Source organism: Parasteatoda tepidariorum, chromosome 6 (genome assembly GCF_982258835.1).
Source record: "Parasteatoda tepidariorum strain Cologne lab strain chromosome 6, Ptep-v5.0, whole genome shotgun sequence".
Lineage (NCBI taxonomy): Eukaryota > Metazoa > Arthropoda > Arachnida > Araneae > Theridiidae > Parasteatoda > Parasteatoda tepidariorum.
In genome coordinates this window covers 66,798,252-66,823,239 of record NC_141760.1, presented here as the reverse complement: position 1 = coordinate 66,823,239, position 24,988 = coordinate 66,798,252, and the positions used below count along the sequence as shown (strand labels likewise).

Here is a 24,988-nt window from a genome sequence, read left to right as displayed (position 1 = left end):
AACAGAAAGTCTTAGAAGCGAAAGAAAAAAATATTTTACTAATAAAGCTATAAGCAAGTTCAACTTGTGTCTTAAATAAGATACATGATTGTTGTTTGCACAAATTTTTGTGACAGATGAAATTGTTTTCCGACATTTCAATTTCAAGCCCAGGAATTATTTACTTCATTTTTCTGTTTAAATTTTAGCTTGAAAACATAATATAATTATTTCTCATATCACGCTTATCACTTCTTAAGAAATAAGATGAATAAATTAGAAGATATTTTTAAATCCTTATTTAGTTTCAGAAAGATTGACAGAGATCAAGGTGTTAATTATCTTTCTCAATTCTTGAATAATGCTTCGATTGAGGATATTCATTCTCTGGAAGACGTTTTTATTAAACATTTTACGAATATTGATGTAGAATGGGAACTAAAACATGGAGCACTTTTGGGTGCGAAAGCTTTGATAACTCAACTTAAAGGAAAAACTATTGATGACAAAACTGAAACATTTTTAAAAGTGTGTCAAAAATTTTGTTTGGAGAATCTAACAGATACAGAAGTTCGCGTACGACTTGCTGCTGGTTTGTAACATTTATGTGTTATATTATTTCAATATGTGCTTCTTAAATAATCTCAATATGCTTATTTTGTTTGTACTTTTAATTTTTATTTATTTAAAATGTTCTTCTCAATTATAAAATTTTATGTATTTTAATTTATAAGGATATTTCTGTATTGTTTTTTTTATTTTTGGAATTAACTAACAAGGGGATTGCATAACTTTACACTAAATAGTAGACACAACATAAAGTAGAATTCACGCTCACCAAAAATGTAATAATTTAATTATATGAGGATACTTCCGTATCGTGATCTGTTGCGCCAACTACAATCGCCAAAGTGCCAAATAGATTTTAAACGTGCAAATTTTTTTAAAAAAAACATGCATGTTATGGGTGGTTACAAGTTAAATATTTCGAGTTGATCTCTTTCTGTGATCTTTTTATTAAGTTCTCATGGGCTGCTGCCCGGAAGTTGCCAAAATTTGGCAATTATTCTGCCACTTATCAAGATGCAGAAATCTCGACATTTATATTGATCCTAAAAAAGAAATAATTTGATTGAAAGTAATCAGAATACTTATACACCGAATTATTAATTTATTAGGTAAATAAAAATCTTGGCCAAAATTAGTACAGTTCACATTTTACAATTTTCATTAACTTTACACATAAATCAGAGGTGGGTTTTAAATTTGTAATAACTTTAACTTATAAATTATAATTAAATAGTTGGCTCTTAAATTAAAATTAGTGAAATTAATTTAAGATAAATTTTGCTGCAATAAAGAAAAAAAAAATTTATGTCACAACTTTATGCACTGCTTAGAGAAGCAGCAACGTCTTCAAAGCAGAGGAGCTTGGAAAATAAAAGGAGTTTACTTGTTGTACACCCCCCAGCTGCAGTAAAGGTGTTGTCATGGGTCTCTCAGCTGATTGGTTAGCAAACCACTAGACTCAATTAAGGGGGGGAGGATATCTATCTTCTGTAGTGATGGCCCCACCGTTGACTTAGTTTTGAAATTATCGTCTGTTTCAGCCACTGAGGGAAATGGAAAGATTGAGTTTCTGCTAGTTGGTATTTGTGTCGAGAAATGCTTAAAATAAAGTGTGAATTAAATAGATTAAATGCATAAAGTAAAATAAGGGGTTATTAATTAATTCTTGCCATATTACATAAAAGAAACCTAACCCTAATAATTGAAAGGTTAATGAAACTGATTCCATGTCATCATGTTATGTTTTTTTCTGAATTACATTTTAAATTTTGTTCTTAAACGTAGAGAAATGTAGAACTGTTAAATTATATTTTTAAGTTTTATAAGAAACTAAAAAGTATAGTTTAAATTTATTATGTTACTTACAGTATCTTTTTAAATTCATTGAATTTTTTTAAAACTGTCTTTGTGCTGTTCACCAAATATTTTTTTTTTTTTCATTCAACATATCAAAATTTTCCAACATAAAGTCATGATTTTTTTTAAATTTCTTTTTTGGAAAGTGTTAGTAATTTCTTTTAAATGTGTGTTTTTGTTTTTTTCCTTTTTAGGAGAAGTCATAGGAAGCCTTTGTTTTCTTAAAGGACCTGAAATATACAGTGAGTGCCATGATTATGTTCTCCAACTTATAAAAGATAATTTAGAGAGAGATTGTATGGATACTAATGAGGAAGTTTTTGATGCAGCATCTGATGCTGAAACACATAGTGAAACAAGGCGAAGGGTATTTTTAGTTTAATTTTTATTATTTGCTTATTTTGTATGACAAATATGGCAGATGAGATTTCTTGACAAACAATTTTTTATATCATTAGTATTATATATATATTTAATTCATAAATATTTTTATAGCGTCTTAGCTCAGATGCATCACAGATATTTCATGACACAGCTGGTTGGAAATTTCTTGAAACAAGCATGAAGTATGTATTTTGGCATTTTTTTTTTATCAATTGTAATATTATTATAGTAAAATTTCAAAAGCATTATGCAAAAATTGTTTTATTTTAAATATTTATTTAATAAGTATTAACTATGTTACGCTGAGATCAGTGTCATCTCAAAATTCCTACTGCCAAAATAGTACCTGTAGCTTTAAATTAATATATTTTTTAAACATTTAAAAAAGTTTGAATTTTTAATTCTCTAATTGATAAATAGTATTATCGCAAAAAATAATTTTATGTGTTACTATTACATAATTACCATGATGAAACACATTTCATCAAGAAATGAGTTTCAATTTATTATCACATTTTGTCTAACTTGGAAAATATTGTTATACTATGTGAAATTATATGAAATGTGCCTTTGTAAAATTACCTTATAGCCTTGTGACTGTAGCCTTATGCTACAGTCCGTTGTTGACCAAGGGATTATGGAGGTTAAGTCTCTACAATTTTATTGCCATAGTCATGATTGTGGAAATGTGGTCAGCATTGCACATAGGCTGCTTATTATTTCTCAGACAAGCTGGTGCTCTTTGATCCAAAACTGGAACTGTTCAAGCCATTATTGAGAACAGAAACCTAGTTTTTCACTATGACAGATCAGTGCCCTAACTTCTGTGGCATTGCGAACTTCACCTGGAAGCTTGAAATCTATTTTTGTTGAATATTTTACACAATTCTTTAATGTGATGTTAAAAATATATTTTAGATAAAACTATGCTTTTTTATACTAATACCTTCGATTGAGAATCAATTATTCTGAAAAATAGGTGTCAAACTAAACTAAAAATCTTAGGTAGATCGTTGGTCATCTGATTATGTTTAAATTTCAAATTTACTTTAAAGTTTCAAAGTTTCTTTCTTCTTTAATAAATTATATTCTAAGTATTAATTACCTGATTAAATATAAGTACCTAAGTATTAATGAACTTAATTACTAAAATGCTCTTTTTTAGAGGTTTGTGAGTTATCCTTGTTAAGTTTTTTTTCTCCTTATTATGTCTGAGCATAAAGCTTTTTGACATTTCATTATTATTTTTTACTGATCAAAGAGTTGGCTTTATTTAATGTTTACTAGAATTTCGCAGTATAGCTTCTGAAGTACCCAGATTTCTAAAATATTGTCATCTTCCAAAACCAGGCAGTTTTTTTCAATTTTTGAGAAGAAAAATGATGAGTTTGGTCTATTCTAAACCAGAAGCAAGATGCAAAAATGCATGTATCACCAATAGTATTGTGTTAAGCAATAATGTGGAAATATGTGATAATAACTTCTAAAATAGTGGTTGTCAGAACCACTTGCATTTAACTTGAAAGGTTGATGCTAATTAGAGATAATTCATGTGTGCGAGCTATAGTATGATAGTGCATTTATTAAAGATGACAAAATTTTTAAGAAAGTGTTGTAATTATTGTCATAAAAATAATTGATAAGACTGCAATTTTTATTGATTAGGCAATTGATTAGGTATTTCTATGTGTCATTCAAAATTTGCATGTTGTTATACATTAAAAATGAATATCAAGATATTAAAAGCTGTATGAAACTGCAAAGCTTTGCTATTGGAAAATATAATGTTAGTTTTTGTTCAAATTTTCCTGGATGAAAAAAAATCCTATTTTAGTTCATTACTAGAAGTATTGAGGAAAATGAAAATTTTAAAATGCTTGAAATGACCTAAGAATAACCGAATGACTGAATAATGAAATGACCACAATAATGATTTAAAGTTTTGCATTTTTTCTTCAAAACTGTTTACACAAACCAAACAATGAAATTTCTAAAATTTCTTATAAATCTTAAACAATTGATGAGTAATTCAATGCTGGTGAATTCTGAGCCAGATTGTAATATAAAGATAGTTGTGGTCTCCTTGAAGTATTCAAAATAACTTGGACATGTCATTGTTAACCCTTTGTGGCACAGTGTTGCTAATCCGCCACCACTAATTTCAAAAATATTCCAAACCACTAGAAATGTAAAGCTGTTTACTAAAAGTTCGTTGATTGCTTGCAATCGCTATCCTGTAAACAACAAAAACTAAAGCATGTCACTTCTTTTAAAATATTTTTTCAAAGGGTGCAGCTACTAATGTGTTTCCGGACAAAAATTTTCAGTTAAAATTTGTTGTTCCGGGAAGGGCTAATAAAAACCAAAACTCATTTAACTATTAAAACTATTATTTAGTGTATTTTATGTTGACTTTGGGTTCTATTTTATTTATTGCTTAATTTACTTTGCTAACATTTTTATTATTGATAGGTTTATTAAAATTTTTATTGTTGCTTTACTTTTTTGAAAATTGTTTTTAATATTTTTTAAGGTGTCTGCAGTTTATGGTTGATGGATGTGGTGAAAGTTTTAAGCCATTTATCACAAACAGTTTTCTTGAACTTCTTTTTAAAACTTTATCTCATACAAATAGATTTGTTAGAGAAACTGGTTATTATGTTTTGGGATCATTAGTCAGTTGTGGAACTTCTTGCCAAGGTTTGTTCTTTTTTAGAAATTTTGTTTTATTTTATTCTTTTAAAATATTATGAGTTCAAGTATTTTATTTTCAGAGTTGCAATTTGTTATTATCTCTTAATTTATCTAGTCTTAAAATTAGATTCTTTTGTCTGAACATTTTTAAAACTAAATTTTTATCAAGTTCAGAAAACTTAAAAAAATTTTTGAAGTTGGAATATTTATAGAAATATCTATTACCTGTGAAAGAAAATGTCATATAATTAATTATAATATATTAAACCTGTTATGCATATTTTCAACCTAATCCACTATTATGTAATATAATTTGTTACTTTTATTTAGTTTAATGTTATTTATTTGTTTATTATATTATTTTATTAGGTAGTTCTCACAATGCTTTTTCTGCTGAAAATTTTGGTCATCAGATTGCGACTCAATTGGGGGTTGGATTAAGTGATAACTGGAGTCAAGTAAATAATAAAATTATTTTTTCCACCTATTATCTTGTATTTCTAATTTTTATTTCATACTTATTTTATACCAGGCATGTTAAACTTTTGTTTTGTTTTGATAGTGGACCCCAAAAACTAAAACAAATGCCATGTTGGGAGCGAACATGTTAGTGTAAAAAATGTAAGCTATATTCAGAACCCAAATAAAAGTAACATGCTCTTATGTAGTAATTTGTAAAACTTACAAGAAATTACATTTCCATCTAAACACTGAACTTATGACCATAAATATATTTTGAATAACAAAATGTTTACACTCAAGTTCAAGCTTGCACTAAGACATTAAGTACATAAAAATGCAGGATGAACAGTATAATAATGATAATGGTGGGTGCGAGCCTGGTCACAAGTAAAATATCCTCAGAGGTAGACGGATCATGATCTGAAGTCTCCTTGCCATCAGGCTAACTGTGGAAGGTTTTTGTGGTTTTCCTCTACATGTAATGGAAATAGTGGTTAACTGCATCAAAAAGTCCTCCACGAAGGCAAATTTCTCACAATTCTTGATCCAGGAGTTAAAAAAATAACATTTCAAATTAAATTTGCCTTAAATTGACAGTTTTCTAGTACCCATTCTATACTTTTTGAAGAATAAAATGCACGCTGATCTGGAAATTTTAAGATTTTAACCTGGAAAAATCAAAGAAATTTGAGTGACCGTCCTGATGATAAATGAAAATTCCTTACTAATAAAATAGTATTTTTTAATAGAACAGTATATTAAAAAAATTGCTCTGAAATTTTAATATGTTTTATTTAAAAGGCTTTATATATTTTTATTAATATTTTAAGCCATTTAGGGGTTGAGTCACACACTTTGAGGCCCAGTTTTGGTCCTCAAGCCACAGGTTGTGTGTCTCAATTACACAATAGTAGCAAAACATAAGATACAAAAAAATTGAATAAATATGGACTCTTAAGTTGTAGTAGCTCCAGGTATGGCGTGTTTGCCTCCCAGCATTGGATGGGTGATACAAATTCTGCTTCTAGGTTGCTCTGTCCACAGTGCTGGTGTAAAACGATTCTCAGTAGCAGATGGATCATTGTTTAGAAGCCCCTTGCCTTCGGCTAACTGTGGGAGGTTTTTGTGGTTTTCTTCTTCATGTAATATGTCCATGTGTGGTTCTCATCTCCAATTGCTGGTTAGTTCCATCGAAAAGTCCTCCACAAAGGCTAGTTTGCTTGATCCAAGAGTTGCTTTATTTTTCTGGATTTGGTACAAAATTGCAAGGATATGGATTTTAACATTGATAGTAGTAAACTCAGAATTGGACCTGTTCTTCAATGCCGGTAATAAAGTAAAATAAATATAGTCTCTTGCAACATTGTATGTTGAGAAGCCAGACAGTTATTACAAATTAGCAAAATTAATAAGCATTGAGAAGTTATGCACTATAAAATAATTGCCATATTGTTGCAATATTAACATGCCACAATGTCTTGCTCATTTCACAAATGAGCCATTGCTTCACAGCTTGTAAAATAAATTGTTAGTTCTGAAAGGTGTACCTGTAAAATTTGAAGTTAATGTAAATCTTTTATGCCTTAGATGAGGGAAAATTGTTTTTAAATAAAGGTTGAATAAACAGATTGAGTTGACACATTTTTTGGTATCAACTGTTGTAGACCAGTATTTACCAATGTAAACAGTATGCCCCAATGGAAGTACGCTGATTTGTGTGCAAAATAATTTACCATTCAGGTTTCATTCAGTGAATAATTTAATTTTATATTTTCAAACATTATGAGTATATTGAAACACCCAAATTAAGCTTATTACAACGATTAAATAATCCATATAACCATTCATACAAATTTATTAGATTACACAGATTTAAAAAAATAATGAAACTTGTTATTATAGGTTTTGAATTTGGAAAATTTTTTACAATTAGTGTGCAAATCTTTTTTGAAATTTTAAGTACCTGTATGTGCATACCAGCTGAATCCTATCACTATTTAAAATTCTGCATTATTTTTTAGGTCAGGTTGGCTTCCTCTGAATGTACAAGAAGCTTCCTTCTTTCATTCGATGAGGAAAATGATAGAGAAGTGTTTTATCCTCAACTATTGCCAAAAATGTGTTTAAATAGGTGCAGTTGTTATATATGTTTTGTATCTTCGTTTTTATAATTTAACTAGAGTTTATACTATTTCGAATATTTTGAGTTATAGTTATTTTACATCTAAGTTATTTAATTGCAAAAAGATTTGAATATGTTTGATTGCATAGTATTAAATTTAAGATTATATATCTAGTATAACAATTAATTTCATTTGGTGATAGCTTTAAATTTTTCTGAACCTTTTTAAAAAAGTATATCTATTTAAATTACTTGAATATCTCTCTTAGTGGTTGCATAAATTTTAAATTGAACATTTTGTGTTGTGTATTTTGTAAATTAGTGTTAGTCATGATATTTTGGACTAACACATAGTGATAATTTAACATGCCTTTAGGTACTGTATGTTTCTTCGAATAAGAAAACTTACAATGTGTCATAGTAATCTGTGGTGGTATGCCAAGAATACAATAGGAATAAAAAAAAATAATTTTTTATTAGTGATCTAGTCAAATGATTTATTTCTATAAACAGAAGTAACACTCTTGGTCTATGTTAACAATTGGTACACACGTGCTAAAAAATTTTGATGCAGTTAGATATGAATGAAAGCATGATATGAATGACAAATTATAATTCAATCTAAATATATTAATAGAAATCTTGACTATGTACGAAAAGCAGTAATAACAACTACATGAGTTACAATATTATATTATGCAGGTTTAGAATACAATTATTTTTAACAGAAATATTGTCAAATTTTACGAGTCGCACCCAAATTTCAATAATATATGATTTAATAAACAAGGACTGGATTTAAATACAAAAAAGGGTAAATCATGGCACATGTTTAGATTGGATTTAGACAAAAATATATCTAGTGAGAAAAATTTTATTTATATATATTATATTTATTTATAATATATTTATTTATAATATTCATTTATAATTTTATTTATATATATTAAAAATATCTAAGAAATTAAAGATTAATGATTTACATTATAATAAATGTTTCACTCTCAAGAAAAAATGACACAGAAAGAGAAATTAAAAAGGAAAGAGATTAAAAGGAATTAAGGGAAAAAACTCTCTCTTAAAATTATAAAATACAATCATATACAATTAATTATAAAATACAATCAGTTTTGGCTTGTCATGCTTTACTTTTTTATTTAGTTACTTTTTTACTCTTATTTTTTTCTATATAGCATAAATTAAGTATTCAAAAACTGCTCTTGTAGTATTGCAAAGACAAATCTTCTTGTCAAGGGTTATTTATCTAAAATTGATTGTGGTAATATGAATCCTGTATTGATAAATTGTTTTATTTTATAATGGATTTTATTTGAATCATGCAATGATAAAATATTAATACTTTTCATAAAAGCATTATTTCAATAAAAAAAAAATTTTCTTTCTAAATATGTAAGTGTTGGTATTTAATATTTTGGTTTGTTTGATAGTTGATTTCTTGATCAATTTTAAATCAATGTATCAATAAAAAAATAGATAAGGGTATATGTAATATCTAATTAATAATCATCAAAATATTTGTTAGAAATGAATATCATTACTTATAAACTTTCTAAAAGTAAAGTATATTATGAAATCAGGTTTTACCTTGAATGTGTGAATAGTTTTCGATGCATAAATGTTTTTTTTATTTCATACGATCATTTTACTTAATTGGAAAAAATCCTTGAATGGTTTTATTATTTAACTGTGTCTTTTGTATCATGCTGTATTTCTCTTACAATTCTACTTTACACCATATGTGTACTGTGTAAATCAGTGTTCATGTAAAATTATTATTAACAAAAGTAAGCACTTGAAATTTTTTTTCAGTATAATCATTTAGAATCATTTGGTAGAACCAAAACTATAGTACGTCAATTTCCGCAAACCAGTATTTCAAATTTTTTAACTGATATTCAAATTAAAAAATCTATATATTTTTCTATTTTTTCTTGCATTAATTGTAAAAAAAAGCGTTTAGAAGCAGTCAGATATATTAAATTAAAACAGATTTATTGTATACTACTTTAAACTTATACAATGATCCTATAAATGTGCTTATAAATTTAAAAAGTGGATGTTCCTTAACATCGTCTCTCTAAATACAGTAAATGCTTCTGTTATTTTTATCAATTACAACTTATTTATTTTTAATTTCTTTGTTATAAGGTTTTTGCTTCGTTGAGAAATGAATATTGATAATAATGAGCACATAAATATATATTCAAATATTTATAATTTTCTAGGTACTACATTGCCGATGGAGTTCGAATATATTCCCAGGAAAGCTGGAGGAGAATTGTAAAAGAAAATGGACGAATGTTTGTCAAGAAATACATAGATAAATTTGTATGTTTTTATTTGTAACCTTATTATTCCTCTGCAATTGTGAATGAATCGTGTAATATTTTTATTTATAAAAGGGAGAACCCTTATTTTTATCTCATTAATATTATTAATAAAGTTATTTATTTTTGGAGAGTCACTTCATCCTTTCAATTGTAACTAAATATAAAGGGTAGTATATCTCAAGAGTATGAATAAAGTCAGTATAAAATTTGCATGGAAAGAGTACTGCAACAGAAATTGTGTATAGAATTAGTTATTATTCTCCAAAATTAATAATTGCTTTTTATTTTAATTTTCATGCACAAATAATAAAGAAAACTAAGTTGTCAATTTTAGTTTTTTTTCTTATTAAACCTCATACGTTCATACATGGATGTATGAACGTATACATTAAAATATTTTCTTTGATTAAAAGTTTTACTCAATTTGAAAAGTGTTTTTTTTTTTAAGCATATTATTGAAAGAAATTCTATTATGTGAAATTTTAGTTTCAATAAAGACTGTTGAAGCAATTAATTTTACTTTTCAAATTTTGCACCACTATTGCATTTATTTACTTGTGGAAAAGTTACGAAGAAACAAACTAACTTGGAAGCATTTTTAATGTTAATGACTTTTGCATGCTGAAATCATGGAAACCAAGCTGCTTATTGAAGGTAATTAGTGCATGATACATATGTTGGAACAATAATCTGGCATTAAGGAAAGTATATGAAAGATTGAAATAAACATTTGTTAGATTTTTATAGTGTTTAACAATCAGTTTATATTTGTATTATATATGCACAAAAATCTATTTTTAAATTTGTAAATTTTTAGATCACAGTTATTTTTCTGATTTTTTTTATTAAATTAACTAAAACTCAATTTTTATTCTTTAGGTGGAACATTATATTTCTCAAACAAAAGCAGATAACCATGCTGTTAGAGAAGCAGCTTGTGCTTGTGTTGCTGAGTTGGCTTCAAAGGTATTATTTAGACATCTAACTGAAAATAAGCTTGTTTTTACTTTATTATCAAGCACTTTATTTTTATTTGACTGTTTTATGCATCATAAAATATCACATACATCACATAATATGCATCATAAAATATCTTGTATTTAGTTAGTTTTTAAGTTTTCATTTTATGTCTAAAAACTGCCTTTTTCAAATTGGATGATATCTTTACAAAAATTTCAATTAGAAAATATAACTATATGTATATGTATTTATTTTTGTATATTTGTTTGATAATGTTTAATCATATAGTATCAAGTAAAATATTAAGAATTAAGATTCTTCATTTTTAAATATACATAGTTATAGTATTTCTCGCATCACAATGCTTGATTGTTTTGCATCTAATATATTAACTAAACACCCATGTAGGTGTTTTATGCTTTGTTAATTCTCTTAAAGTGCTGGTGTTAGTAAACTATAGTTACTCATTATACACTTTCTTTCTTATATTTCTAAGGTTGATAAGGAAGCAACCCAGTCACATGTTCCCCGTCTGCTTCAAACATTAGTTGATTGTTTTAGTGATGACAGTTGGCCAGTAAGAGATGGTATGTTTTATTTATAAAAATTATTTAAATGTGAACATTAAAATAATTTATATTTTTTTCATTTGTATTTTGAATCCTTAAGTATGATAAGAAAATGTCGAAATATAATGTAATGTTTTATTTTATATTCAATTATAAAACTCATAAATGATGAACATTCAACCACTCGCTGTTTCTCATTAGGTGATTTGAAAATGATACAACGTTAACTTCATACTTTTTTCCTCTAATTTTAATAAACTGCATTTGTAAACAAAATATTTGGCATTACCTAAAAAATTCAGAAACCTCCAAAAACAGGAGCATTTCCTTTTCAAATTGTGATTAGAAAAAAATTTGCTAAATTAATTTTAAACTAAGGGCTAGATGACAAAATTCATACGTCAAATTAATTGAAAAAGAATTTTTAAAAAAACCATGGAAAAATCTATAGCAACAATTAATGAAAAAGCAATTGAAAAAATTATGTTGATTTACAATGAGCTTGTCGAGAATTCAGCTTGTTGAAAAGTGACTGTCTGAATGTGCTACTCATAATTCAATTTGTGTATTATTGCATTAAAAATATTATGGTTTTACAAATCATGTGGAAATCCATAGCAATACTTGTGAGAAAAGTGATTGATAAAAGCATATGGATTTGCAATAAAATATTTACAAATTGAATACATCAAAGTAAAGTAATTATTCATATTCGCCTGTAATACCAGTGTACTGTTGAAAACATCGAGATTCAAAAAACCATAGCAATTAAAAAACGATTGATAAAAGCCTGTCCATTTATGATAGAATATGCTTTAAACAATGATTAGATACAGAATTTGTGCTTCGTTATTTTTTTCAATTCAAACCATTGGGATTTTAGAAACAAAGTTGAAATTGGTACAACATATGCTTAAGAAACAACTGAAAAAGAATATGGATTTGCGATGGTATTGAACACATTTATCTTAATTTTAAGCCCGTAACCTGGACATATCTATGAAATATTTAAATACCATATATTTTCAAATTCCAAACCCCATAGCAGTCCAAATTTTGGATGTTATACTGTAATAGTAAAATTATTACAATATAAAATCCGAAAATTAAGCTTTATTTTTTTTCGTGTGAATTATATTTGTTTATTATCATTTTATTCACTTAAACATAATTATTCCATATTTTTAAGTGAATGCTTTAAGCTTTAAAAGTGTAAATCAAAAAAGCAGCTTGCAATTCAAGTTTTCATAAAAGAAGTATTTTTTGTAACATTAGATTAATGCATATAAAGCTATATAAGGTTTTATTTACCTTTTAACAATTTCTGTTTGTGCATGGTATATTTCTCCTAGATATTTGTATTAAACTCTCTCCTTATTTTGAAATGTTATTTTTAAAAAAAATCATATTTATATACCTAATAAATTTTAGCAAAGGTTTCAAAAATTACTTTTAATGAATTCGTGTTTATTAAAAATATCCCACAGAACAATTGAATAAGTTCTGAATAAAATTCAGAAACTTATCTAATGGCAAATTTCTAAACTTTTGTCCAATTTCATTTACCAATTTTAGATTTTCAAATATTTTTCATATGATTTTGAATAAAATATTACAACATGAGCATGTTATAATATTTTTTCAAATAATATATATTTCTTATACTTTTCTCAAAAAATGCATTTAGCTAGATTTTTGATACTATAAGATTTTAATAGTAATGTATCATAGGTTTTATTTACTAATTTTTTTTAAAAATAAAATAGCTGCAATAATTTTTTTTACAGCTGCTTGCCTTGCATGTGGAAATTTTATATTGTGTTTCCCAAATGAATCAAAGTAAGTATATATATATATATATATTTAAAAAATTATTTAATTCTTTTGGCTTTAAATAAATAATAGTTGTAATAATTTAAAAAGATTTTAAGTTAAAAATTATTGAAACTATGTGAAAATATATTGTTAATTTTGTTTTATTATTAATGACATGCAGTCATTGCACGTTTTCAAAACTTCTTAACCTTAAATATCCACAGAAAGTAAGAAAACAGCACATATATTAATGGGAATATCATTGTTCATTCCAAATAACGTCAGTTGATGAGCTGACTACCTCTGTTTTCTAATGATAATAACTATCATAAATTTTATTTTACATTGTATTCACTGCCTTATTTGCAGAATAAAATGCAAATTAATTAGTTTTGAGATTCTATACATTATTTTTGAAATTTTATAATGTGAAAACTCTGGGGTGATAATAACAGATACTGAAATGGAAAATATTTCCTTATTTCTGAATTTAGGATTTTTCAAATAAATTAATAAATTAATGTCAATTACAATTTTCCCCATGAAGATAAGATATTAGCTGAAGAACATATATGATTCTTGAATTACTGTAATACCTCATTCATTGACTTAATGTTAAACAAAAGCCACAAGTTTTTATTTCTGTTTGTAATTTTATTTTAGCAGAGCAGAAGTCTCATTTTAAAAAAACTTTCCTAGATTATCAAACTGATCCTCTATCAATGTGTCAAAATATTTCTTTTAAGTATTACCACCAAACCAACAACAAAAATATGTAATGCTAAGGATAAGCATTAATTTTAGAATTCTACAAGTCTTAGAAACACAATTTTTTTTGTAATTGTTTTACAATAAGCTCTTCATTTTCATAGTATGAAGAATATAAAGATTATTAACTGACAATTTTATTAAAATAAAATATTCATTAGAGCGAAAAATAAAAGAGCTTCATAAAATTACAAAAATCCAACTTATATTTTTATTTGAGCTAAATTATTTCTATAATTTAGTGCAGTAATCACCCATTTCAAAATTTTTAAAGTAAGTTAAAAACTCATATGGAGTATAAAAATTGAGACTTTAAAAAAAATGCCTTGTTTAAGTGAGTGAAAATGGAAATCAGGTATTAAAATACATTTCATGATGTCTTATATTTATACAACATTACACAGATAAGTCAGTAGTTAAGTTTTCTTGTTTTGCAATGACGATTTGAAGCCCGTCTTAGATTCTGTGAGAGATTTGTTTTGAGAGACTTGAGATGTCTTAAATTGTTTTGTCTCATTTCTTTGTTAAATCTTCCTTCCCTTCTTTATCTGTCTTCTTCCCTGCTTTTTTAAATTTATTTTTATTTTTCCTCAAATTCTCTGTAAGACTGAGATCAATGGGTGAAATGAGTTACTTTAAATTTTTTATTCCATTATCATCCAGCCATTTTGTGCTTTGTTTTGCAGTGTGAGAACTAATATTGCAAGAAAAAACTGTTAGGGTAAATTGTTTCGATAGTAAAAATATTTTCCTTATCAATCAATGTATTTGGATGAATTACTTAGTTACAGTTTACCTAGGCCATTAATTTAGAATACTTGAGTACAGGTTTAGTGCATTGGTCTTTTCATCAAACTGCTAATTTATTGCTATAAAAATTCCCGTTTAAATTTTCATTTTTTGCTCTCTACTGTACTGACATGTTAATACAATTGAAACTGCGATTTTTAAAAATATGAAACTTTTCTATCAAGCGCATGAATATTTAAGCATTTATATTGGTTAATAAGCCTCAGATTGAAATTAAGATTCTATTATTATTTTACTCCTTTTTTTATTTAATAAAATTTTTAAGACAGTTTTAAATATAATAAATTTTTTGATTTTAATACAGTGCAGAACCTCTTATCCGGAAATCAGAAAACCGGAAATTAATTTTCTTCCATTAAAAAAATTGTTTTTTCCGGCAAGATTTTGAGCCCATTTTGTTATTTAGAGCGTACGGCGTATCGAGTTGACGAAAGAACTGATTTAGAGGACGGATCAAAAGCCGTTTGTAGACGAATCTCACATAAGCACAAATAGCTTATATATGTTATTAATGTTAATAATAACGTTAATAACATATATAAGCCTGTATATAATTTTTATTTCATAATTTCTTTCCTTATTTAAACTTAAGTGTATTATTTTTTATCATTTTTTATTATTTCTAAAACTATTTCAAACGAATTTTTTAGTTTTGTTTTATAAACATTAAAAAAACTGCATTTTGTAGCGATTCAGAAAACCGGAAAAATCAGTTATCCGGAATCGCGATGGTCCCGATCGTTTTGGATAATCAGTTCTCTACTGTATTAATTGTTTGAATTTCATTTCTGACTGGTTTTAGGAATAAATCATAAACTAGTTTCACTCTCTGACTATTATGTTCAAGACTTTTGAGCTTAGATATTTACAATGTAGTCTGCTTTTAATAATTCAGTGATTGTTAGTAATACTTGCTAGGCTTCTCATATATATTGTAGAAAAGAAAAAGTTCAGATTATTGTAACAAGATGAAAAAAAATTATATCAATTATTAAGATAGTTAACCAAGTCATTATCAATAAAAAAAAAGGAAAAAAATTAAATTTTTTTAATATTTGATTTAGATTTGCAAAATATAAGTTAAATAAATTTCTAATTTTCTTATTTTGAAATCTAATTATAATGGTGTTTTACGCCAGTTTTTTTTATTACATTGTTATACTTAACAATAAACTTTAAAAATAATAAATTAATTGAAAAAAATTTTCATCCTAGTTGATGTTTTTAATATTGTTTATTTTTGGAGTTCATAATGTTTGAATTATTACATGCCCATTTTTTGTAATAATTCAATGTTTTAAGATTATTTATGGTTGACACATGGTAAATTTCACTAAGGTATTACAAAAAGAGCTTTTTAAAAATAGATTATTCTAAAAAATGTTCTGTTTATAAAAAGAATTAAATACTTGAAATTTTTTATAATGCTTGTGTGTTTTGATATGTTGGATTGTCATTATTATTTTAAAATATATATATTTTTGATATTCAGGAATGTGTTAAACTTGCTTTATCCATTATTTTTCATGAACTTGAAGGATGGTATTCCTTCAGTTCGTCAAGGAGCTGCTGGTGCACTAGCCAATGTTGTTAAAGCTTATGGTAAGCTAAAAAATGGAAAATCATATTAATAATTTTTGAAAAGAAAAATGGAGTTTTTTTTTTAATTTTTATAATTAAAAAAATTTATTAAATCATTTACAAATTTTATGTATCAAATTTAAATAATTTATGTTTAATTTTTTAATAATCTATAAGTAAGAGTTAAGTACTATACCAAACAAACAAAATGTTAGCTTTTTTCTTTTTTTTTTTTCTTTTTTTTGTTATGAATAAAATTTATAAATATATTTTACTGGTATATTGATGTATTCCAAATATAAGTAATTAACAATTATGTAATATATTTGTAGCTTTTAAATTAGATAAATTTACGTAAAATGTTTTTTGCATTAATAAATATTTAAAATATTAAAAAATAACAAATTACTTTTAATTAAACCTACATAAATGTAAAAAATATACAGTAGAGCGCCGATTATCCGAACTATGTCTGAATTCTTCTTCTTCTTCTTTTTTTTTTTTAAAAAAAAAATTTAGAATACTTTTTAACCTATTGACAATTTTTCTAAATTAAGAAGAATAAATAATATCCCCTACATCTGAAGACTTTATTTAATTTACAACCTTTTAGCAGTTTTTTATAGTAGCCATACATACATACATGTATTGTGATACAGTTAAACCTACATACCCCTTTAACCCTTTACAACTGAAAATTATCTTCCAAGAATGCGAGCTTCATTTTGATAGTCTACTATGGTTGGAATGCAGAAGGAGTTTATGAATAGATAAGTGCTGAAGTTCTATAATTGGGGAATGGGTAGTTGTCACTTATGGTTAATGATTAGTGATTACAGTGCTTGGAATCTTAAATTTTGGAATAAAATTCTTAACAGAAAAACAAACAAAACTTAAGTTTCTGAACCAGTAGATCTTTCGGATGAAAATGATAAAATTGTTGCTGAAATTTTGAATGAAAATCGGAACTCCACAGACAAAGAGGAAGAAGTAGGTGATCAAGTTCAAGATAATGGACCTTCTCATATAGAAGCATACAATTCATTAGATTTTGCAATGAATAGACTAGAACGTCGAAATTATGTTGATCCAGTTCAGTTGATTTATTTAAATAGAATGAGGGATATGGCAGCTCAAAAAAGAGCACCTTCTTTGTAACAAAAGTATTTTCTGGATTTCTTTTGCAATGAAAAATCATGAAAAATGTGGTCAAATCAGTAACTGACAAAAAAACTATAAAAAACTGAAATATGATAAAAATAATTCAAAATGAAAAAAAGAGTAAAAGAAAATAATTAATTAAAAATATTTAAAAATTGAAAAAAAAAGAACTTTTAAACACGCCAAAACTATTTTAGATAGTACAGTCAGTCCCAAGCCTACAAAAGGTGCAAAGGGAAGTTAGTGCATAAATAATAATCATTTACACTAGATTTTAAACATCTTTCCAATTATCTGAATTTTTCATTATCCGAACCATCTTCGGTCCCGAGCAGTTCGGATAATCGGCGCTCTACTGTACTTGTTTTCAATTTGTTTCAAATAAACTTATTTAACAACATGAAATTTATCACAAGTATAATGTTATTACTATGGTATTTTTAGTAAAATATAGTATTTAGTAGAGGTTGTTATTTTTTATTAATTTAATTTAATGAAATAATTTTTTCTTGTAATTTAAATCTTATTAGGTGTAGAAGCATACTTAAATATTAAACCACAGATTCTTGATGGTCTGAAAGGAGTTAAAGATCAACCTTCTGAGTCAGAAAAATACAGCCAATTGAGCAAAGGCCCTGCTACATTCAGTGTTGTAAAAAAGCTCAGAGACAATGATATGGAGCTACATAGCAACCAACAGGTAAGCCAAATTGTATTATTAAAAAAAATGTTAACTCATTTATTACATAAATTAATACTGTTATTTTTAATTTTTTAGATGTACTCCTGTGGGTCACTTGCACCGAAAATGGGTCGTGGTGGAGGTTGTGGAGACCGTACATTTCGAAAAGAAGCAGAACCGTGGGAACTTGCTGATGGGTAATTTTATTGCTGATTATCATAACTTTGGTTAAAGCTAATGTAGCTTGAATGTTTTTTGAAATGTCGTATTTATTTAAATCTACCGTTCACCCTGAATTCCCAACTTGCTTTTGTGAAAAATAGAAAATAGTGTTAAAAAATAGATTTTAGACCTTTACGATATTAAAAAAAAAAATTTATGAAAACTTACACGAAGTAAATAATTCATTTGTTTTACCTGTGTTAGATACTTTTAATTACAAACATGAACTTAATTGCTTTAACAGAAAATGATTAATCAATATTACAGCTGACTTTGTAACTGATGCTGGCAACACCATTTTCACCCACAGTGTCATCATCTTTGCCATTCAATGCATTTGTTACGCTATATTTTTTATAAGAATGTATATTCTAATAGGATACTTTTTTCCCCGCAGCAGATATCCATTTATTTCCAATATTTGACCGAGGAATTTGTTTTGAATTCGGTGCTAAGCCGAACCCAATTTTCAGTAGATTTAAAAAAAGTGATACTTTTTATTTTTATAATGCAGTAATTTTGAGAGCTTTATTTATAGAAGTTTATTTAAAATATAGCTATTTTTATTATCCGATATAATAAAAGTTAATCCAATTTTTTATTTATTGTTAGTGTATGCCAGTAATTTTTTATTTAGTGTAAATGCAACTCTTGATTCTATTATTTACTAAATTCGAATGTTTCATAAATATATTATTGGTGATTTTTCAGCTTTGATGAGCTAAATTAAAATCTTATCTCCTATAATATAAAACATTTTCTTTGATTTGTTTATTTTTACACTTAAAAATTATTTTTTTTCCAATAAAAGGAAATTAACACTCACATTTGCTCTCCTTCTTCATCAACTAAAATTATTTTTGCCATTTAAATAAAATTTCTCCAATTAAGGAAAAATGATATAACTATTCACCTTCCTCTCCCTCCTTATCAACAGAAATTAATATTTCATCTGTTCCTTTTTGCAATGTAAAGTTAATTTTTATAATAAAGGGAGATACGAGTGTTTGCTTATACTTCCTCTTTCACCTTGTCAGCAAAGATAATTATTTTTTTTAATCTATTCATTTTTGCATTTTTAAATGATTTTTTCCAATAATTGGAAATAGTGTTTTCACTCATATCTCCTTTCCTTCCTTATAAGCTAAAATGAATTATTTTTGACCTCTTTTTTTAAAAATTTAATTTAAAATTAATTTATCCAATCAAGGAAAATTAGCCTTGACCTTTTCTCCCTCCTTGTTGGCTAAAATAAAAAGTCTATAAGGTGGTGTTATATTTCAAAATTTAAAGATAATAAATAAATTGAATTGGATTTATAACTTTGATTGTAACTGCTAGAATAATTCCATAATCTTATTTGGCAATAGCTAAGAGATTGTCTGTTTATATGTTATTTAATGCATTCTCAATAAGAAAATAGGTAGTTTTCACAAAGCTAAAGTCTAATATAAATTTCATTTATGCCCACTGTCTTCTTGGTTTAAATTGTAATTAAACTATTATTTGCTAATATATGTAAGATGTTTTATGACATTTATATGTTACTAGTTTTTTAGTTTGTCTTGAAAATCAACTTGATATCTAAATTGATATGTGTTGGTTAAAATAATATCAACAAAAAATACATATTTGCTTGACTATTTTATTTAAATTTAATGTTTTTCTCAAATATAGCTTTGTTTATTTGACTGCTGAATTAGCACAAATAAATGAAATCACTTCCCACGTGTGTGAATTATTACCATTGGTACACGAGGCTGCAAGCTGTAAGCATTACACTCATCACGTGGTGTTGTTGGAGTCCCTTTGCAAGCTGGTATTGATTGTTTTTTGCTAATAAAATATTGATTCAAACATTAATAATTTATGGAAAATGAAGCTTTTAGAATGATATTCATTTTTTTTTAAAAAAAATTTCATCTTCGCATCTGAATTACTATTATGCTATTTTTGACTCTTTAATATCACTCCATATAATTTTTTACTATAGTTTCTTATTTTTGAGTTTTAGTTATTTTTACCATACATCTCTTATTTTAGTTTATATATACATACACACACAAAGTGAGTTTAAAGTCACATACATCAAATTTGAGCTGTATATAATTGAGTGTAAATGCTTTGAATTTTGATTTCTTTCTGGTAGAAGGCAATGCAGATTGTTTTTAAAATATATCACTCAATATTGCTAATTGCATCCTCAGAGAAAAAGTTTGTGAAGGTGTTTTGTTGTTCAAGGCGATTTTATCAGGGAAAGTGTTCATGGTATTATTCTTGCTCAAAGATAATGATCCCACATCATTGAAGTGTTTCATAAAAATATCACTGCTCCCCCAGTCACTTTTGTGTTTTGGGGTACATAGCAGTTCCTCAAAACACAACAGTGACTTAATTAGTTCATCGTTTTAAAATAGCTGGATCGGTAACTGTCAAGAAAAAATCCGTCAGTTTCATTTTGGATGATAAAAATTTGAGAAAAGTCAAATCAAATTATTTGTGGTCGCCTAGAAGAAGTACAAAATATCTCTCCATACAATAAAGTGTATAAAAAGTGGTATTTCCAATTTCACAAGAGAAAATAATGTTTTGAGTTTATATAATTGTGTATAGCATAATATAATATGTAATTTAATTTAATGTATAGTTTTAATAAATGTATTATTTAATTAAATATTCAGTAGAATTGTTGAATTGAGTATTAATATATAAATGAGTGGAATTAAGTTTAATACAATTACAACTGAGTTTGACATATGCAGATATTTAACACTTAAAATTAGTTTTCTAATATCTGCAAAATGTACAAGTTTTGGTATTCAGAAAACATGATGACATTTCAAGGATTTATTATAACATCTAAACAGTGTTTTCATCATAGAAAAAAAATGGGTGAGAATTTCTCACCCTTTCTCAAAAACAGGGTGAGATTTCAAAAACTTAAGTGAGATTTCTAAAAACTAAAAAAACACAAAAACTCTAGGAATTTTTTTTTTTTTTTAATTATAATACATTTCTAACGTCTTCTATTTTTTAAAGCATTGAATATTTTTGGTGCATCATCATAGAAGATTTTGCCTTTACATGGTATTTGTCCATCTTACATTAGCACATAAAAAATTTGAACGTCTTACATGAAGAAACCTAACCTACGGTAAACACGTGGTTGCAGAGAAATGTGTTCTGAAAGGGGTTCTGTGGTTGTGTTCTGTTGTTCGAAAAGGTTTTTAACAATACTGGTAAATAGGGAAGCTAGATAACGGGGCAGATGTTGAAAATAATGAAAGATACAGGCAGAAAAGTGAAACGGATTTTATTCTAAATGGCGTAATTCTAAGCTTTGTTCGAAAATGCGAGAAATTCGCGACTTTTTGAAATTGATTTATAGAATGCGCAAATTTCTCGCGGTAATAATTTTTTAATGCGAGAAAAGAAAAAAATATGCGAGATTCTCGCGTTCTCGCGCTGTAGTGAAAACACTGTCTAAAGTTTGTCTGCTAGAAAAAGAAAGAAACAAGCCATAATTTGTACAAATCTCTGTGATCAGCAGTTGCAGTTTAAGAATTTAAATGATACTTTCCTTTAAATTCCTAAACTGCTATTTTTAGGAACGGTTAAACTTTGTGTGTGACTTAAAACTAACCCTGTATTATGTCTTGCTAGACTAGAGAAGGATAAGTTATTTTTAGCTATATTTCATACTAACGTTTCTGCGTAAATAGTAGGAAGGAACTGTTTAAAATAATGGACCATGAAAAGTCATAAAACAAATTAAAGTAATAGACTGTAAATTGCTTTAAGTCTTCTTGCTTTAATATGCTTTCTTGATAAATTTGTTGCCTTTAGAACTGAACAATTTTAAACCCTTGTTATTTATTGAAATTATTATAATTGTGTAAATTTGCATCAATAAGAAGGAATTTCAGATATTTTTGTTTATATTATTCAAAGTATTGTTTTTTCTTCAAATTAATAAAAGGTGTTTTTATGAGCTAAAAATGTGGGAAAATGTACAAAAATTTTGAAAGTCAGTTTTTAAGATATTGAATAGGATTGTATTCTTCATTCAAAATCAAATTGTGTTCTTTCACCAAGCTCTTTGGTTGGCAAACATTAATTTAAAAATTATTTTTAAGATTTTATGAAAATGTTAAATAAATTTATTGGTTTTTGTTCTGACCTGAACTTATTATTTTTCTTTAATGATTAATTAAATCACAGTTTATTTTATATCAGATTTTTTCAGTTTGTGTCAAATTTTTTATTTAAATTAAATGATTCATGTATTTTTGATATTTTTACATTTGTAAGGACACCAAATTTATAGACATAATCATATGCTTTTTTCCCCCTAGTAACTCAACTTCCAATTAAATAATGTCTGCTATTTTGTCACGGTTCACTTTAAAGAAAAACATTGTCGATTTCTCATTTTTTTTCTTTCTATGAAACACAGAATCGATACCAAAATTAAACCACATTATAAATCCATTTAAACTATGCAATCTTAATATTATTTTTTCTACGAATCTCAATTGGCCAATTTTCATACATTTTTATATTCAGATTTGCTTAATATTTATATATTTTTACATTGTTATTGAATTGTATTTTCCTCTAATTAGCTGCCAAATATATGTAAGGGTGTTGGAAAGAAGATCTTCAAACAATATTTAGACATGTTTTTAGAAGATGTTTTTTACAGTTTGGTAAGTAAAGTAAAACACATTTTTTGATCCCTGCATTCATTGAAAACACATTTAATTCCTCAACTTACTTTTTTTTCTTCAGACTTGTGAGAACATTTTAACCTCCAGTGCGGCTAGTCAATGTCTAAGTTTACTCTCATCATCAATTGGGCCAAACATTTTAAGAGCTAGAGTTGAAAACCTAAATCCAAGGTGAGAAGTTCTTTATTCGTGTTTCTAAATTCGTTATAAATTTACTATTTATCAGAAAGACAATGCTTTTTTGCTGAAAATTTAATTTCGTTTAAAATAATAGAAAATATAATTTTGTTTCAGATTTGTACAGCTTCTGGACAGCTCTATGAATATGGAATAATAGTTTATCAAGAACCATATTATGTAGTTTATTTCTGTGGTGTAAAAACTATTTTAAACTGCACTTTGTTTTGTATTATTAAAATATGTTGTTGCAACAGAAAAAAATTTTTCTTAAAATTTTTTTTTTGTGGATGCTAAGTGTCCTGACAGAACTTACTTAATATTTGTTATCTTTTATTATGGCTTTACAGAGTACCACTTGTTCTCTATTTAATTTATAATAAAGTTTTATATAATCTAAAAGGTATTTTGTATGTAAAAAACTGAAACTCGTTTGATTTAACTTCAACATATCATGCTTTTATTATTAATAAATATGTATTGATTGAAATTGAAAATGGTTGCTCAATTTTTGCTATGATGTCTTAAAATGATTTTTAAGTCCATTAAACATGACGTTTGTTTTAATTGACAGTAAAAATCTGCTTTTAATAAATTAAAAAATATTTCATTTAAAGCTGAACAACATTTTGTTTTTCTGTAGCTATAGTTTTGTAAAAAAAACATGCATAATATAGTACTGAAACAGATATCCTTTTGTATGCAGGGCGTACATTTCTAAGTCTTATTCATAGATCATTCTTCAATACAATTTTTATTAGCTGAAATGATAAGTCTTTCAAAAACAGGTGCCAGCTTCTGTATTTGGTTGGTAGATTCAGTTTTTAACAAGATTAACTAAACCTTTATTGCAACAACAAACATGGCAGAAAAAATTACCATTTGCCACCCATCAGTTATTTAGGCAGTTGTTAAAAATAGGACTTCAAATATTTTTGATTTTAATAAAACTTAATATATGTAATTTCTATACTGTTACATGCTAGAAGTCAAATTCACAATGCCATCAAAAAAAAAGAGACTTAAACAAACAGACGCATCAGTATATCTCAGTTTCAATAAAATACTTATAAATCTCTTTCTAAAATGCCCATTCAAGTGAAAACTTGTTTTAAATGTAAGACTTGAGTAAAAAGTCAGATATTTAATATAGTAGGGAATTTCGGTTTTCACAAATTTAGTATATTCTACTTTTTTGTTTTATTTATTTATTTTTGTAGTGTTGAAGTATGATATACCCTACTCACCATTTTGTGGGCTACTAGACTTTTCCGTTGAATTTCAGAAAAACTAAAGAAAATTTTACAAGTTGATCCTTAAATAATTATGCTACATCAAATATCTGTAATTCAGTGAAACTATACACGTTTTTATGACAAATTAATATTTCTTAGCCATTTATCGAGAAACATCTACTGGTCATTTGAATTGTCACTGCATTCAGTGAACAATTTTATGTATGTTTGTCTCTAGGGTTGAATGTCAAATAATTTTTTTAATCTGTAGGGTTGAATTACCAAATAATAGAATAATTTTTTGCCTTTCTGTCATACACATTGCAAAAAAGCAAAAAAAAAGGCAATCTTATTCTTTCT

General features: G+C 26.4%; 1 protein-coding gene across 1 annotated transcript; it reads left to right on the top strand.

Moving 5' to 3' along the window:
- Positions 1-20: 20 nt before the first annotated feature.
- On the top strand, positions 21-23,890 carry LOC107448455 (uncharacterized). Its single transcript, XM_016063650.4, has 17 exons — positions 21-571; positions 2,100-2,272; positions 2,401-2,471; positions 4,823-4,989; positions 5,353-5,441; positions 7,467-7,576; positions 9,814-9,916; positions 10,798-10,884; positions 11,375-11,465; positions 13,235-13,286; positions 16,333-16,442; positions 18,113-18,282; positions 18,361-18,461; positions 20,164-20,305; positions 23,112-23,195; positions 23,278-23,387; positions 23,511-23,890. Exons 1-17 carry the CDS (start codon positions 247-249, stop codon positions 23,548-23,550), a joined length of 2,025 nt encoding a protein of 674 aa, XP_015919136.3. The 5' UTR covers positions 21-246; the 3' UTR covers positions 23,551-23,890.
- The last annotated feature ends 1,098 nt before the right edge of the window (positions 23,891-24,988 follow it).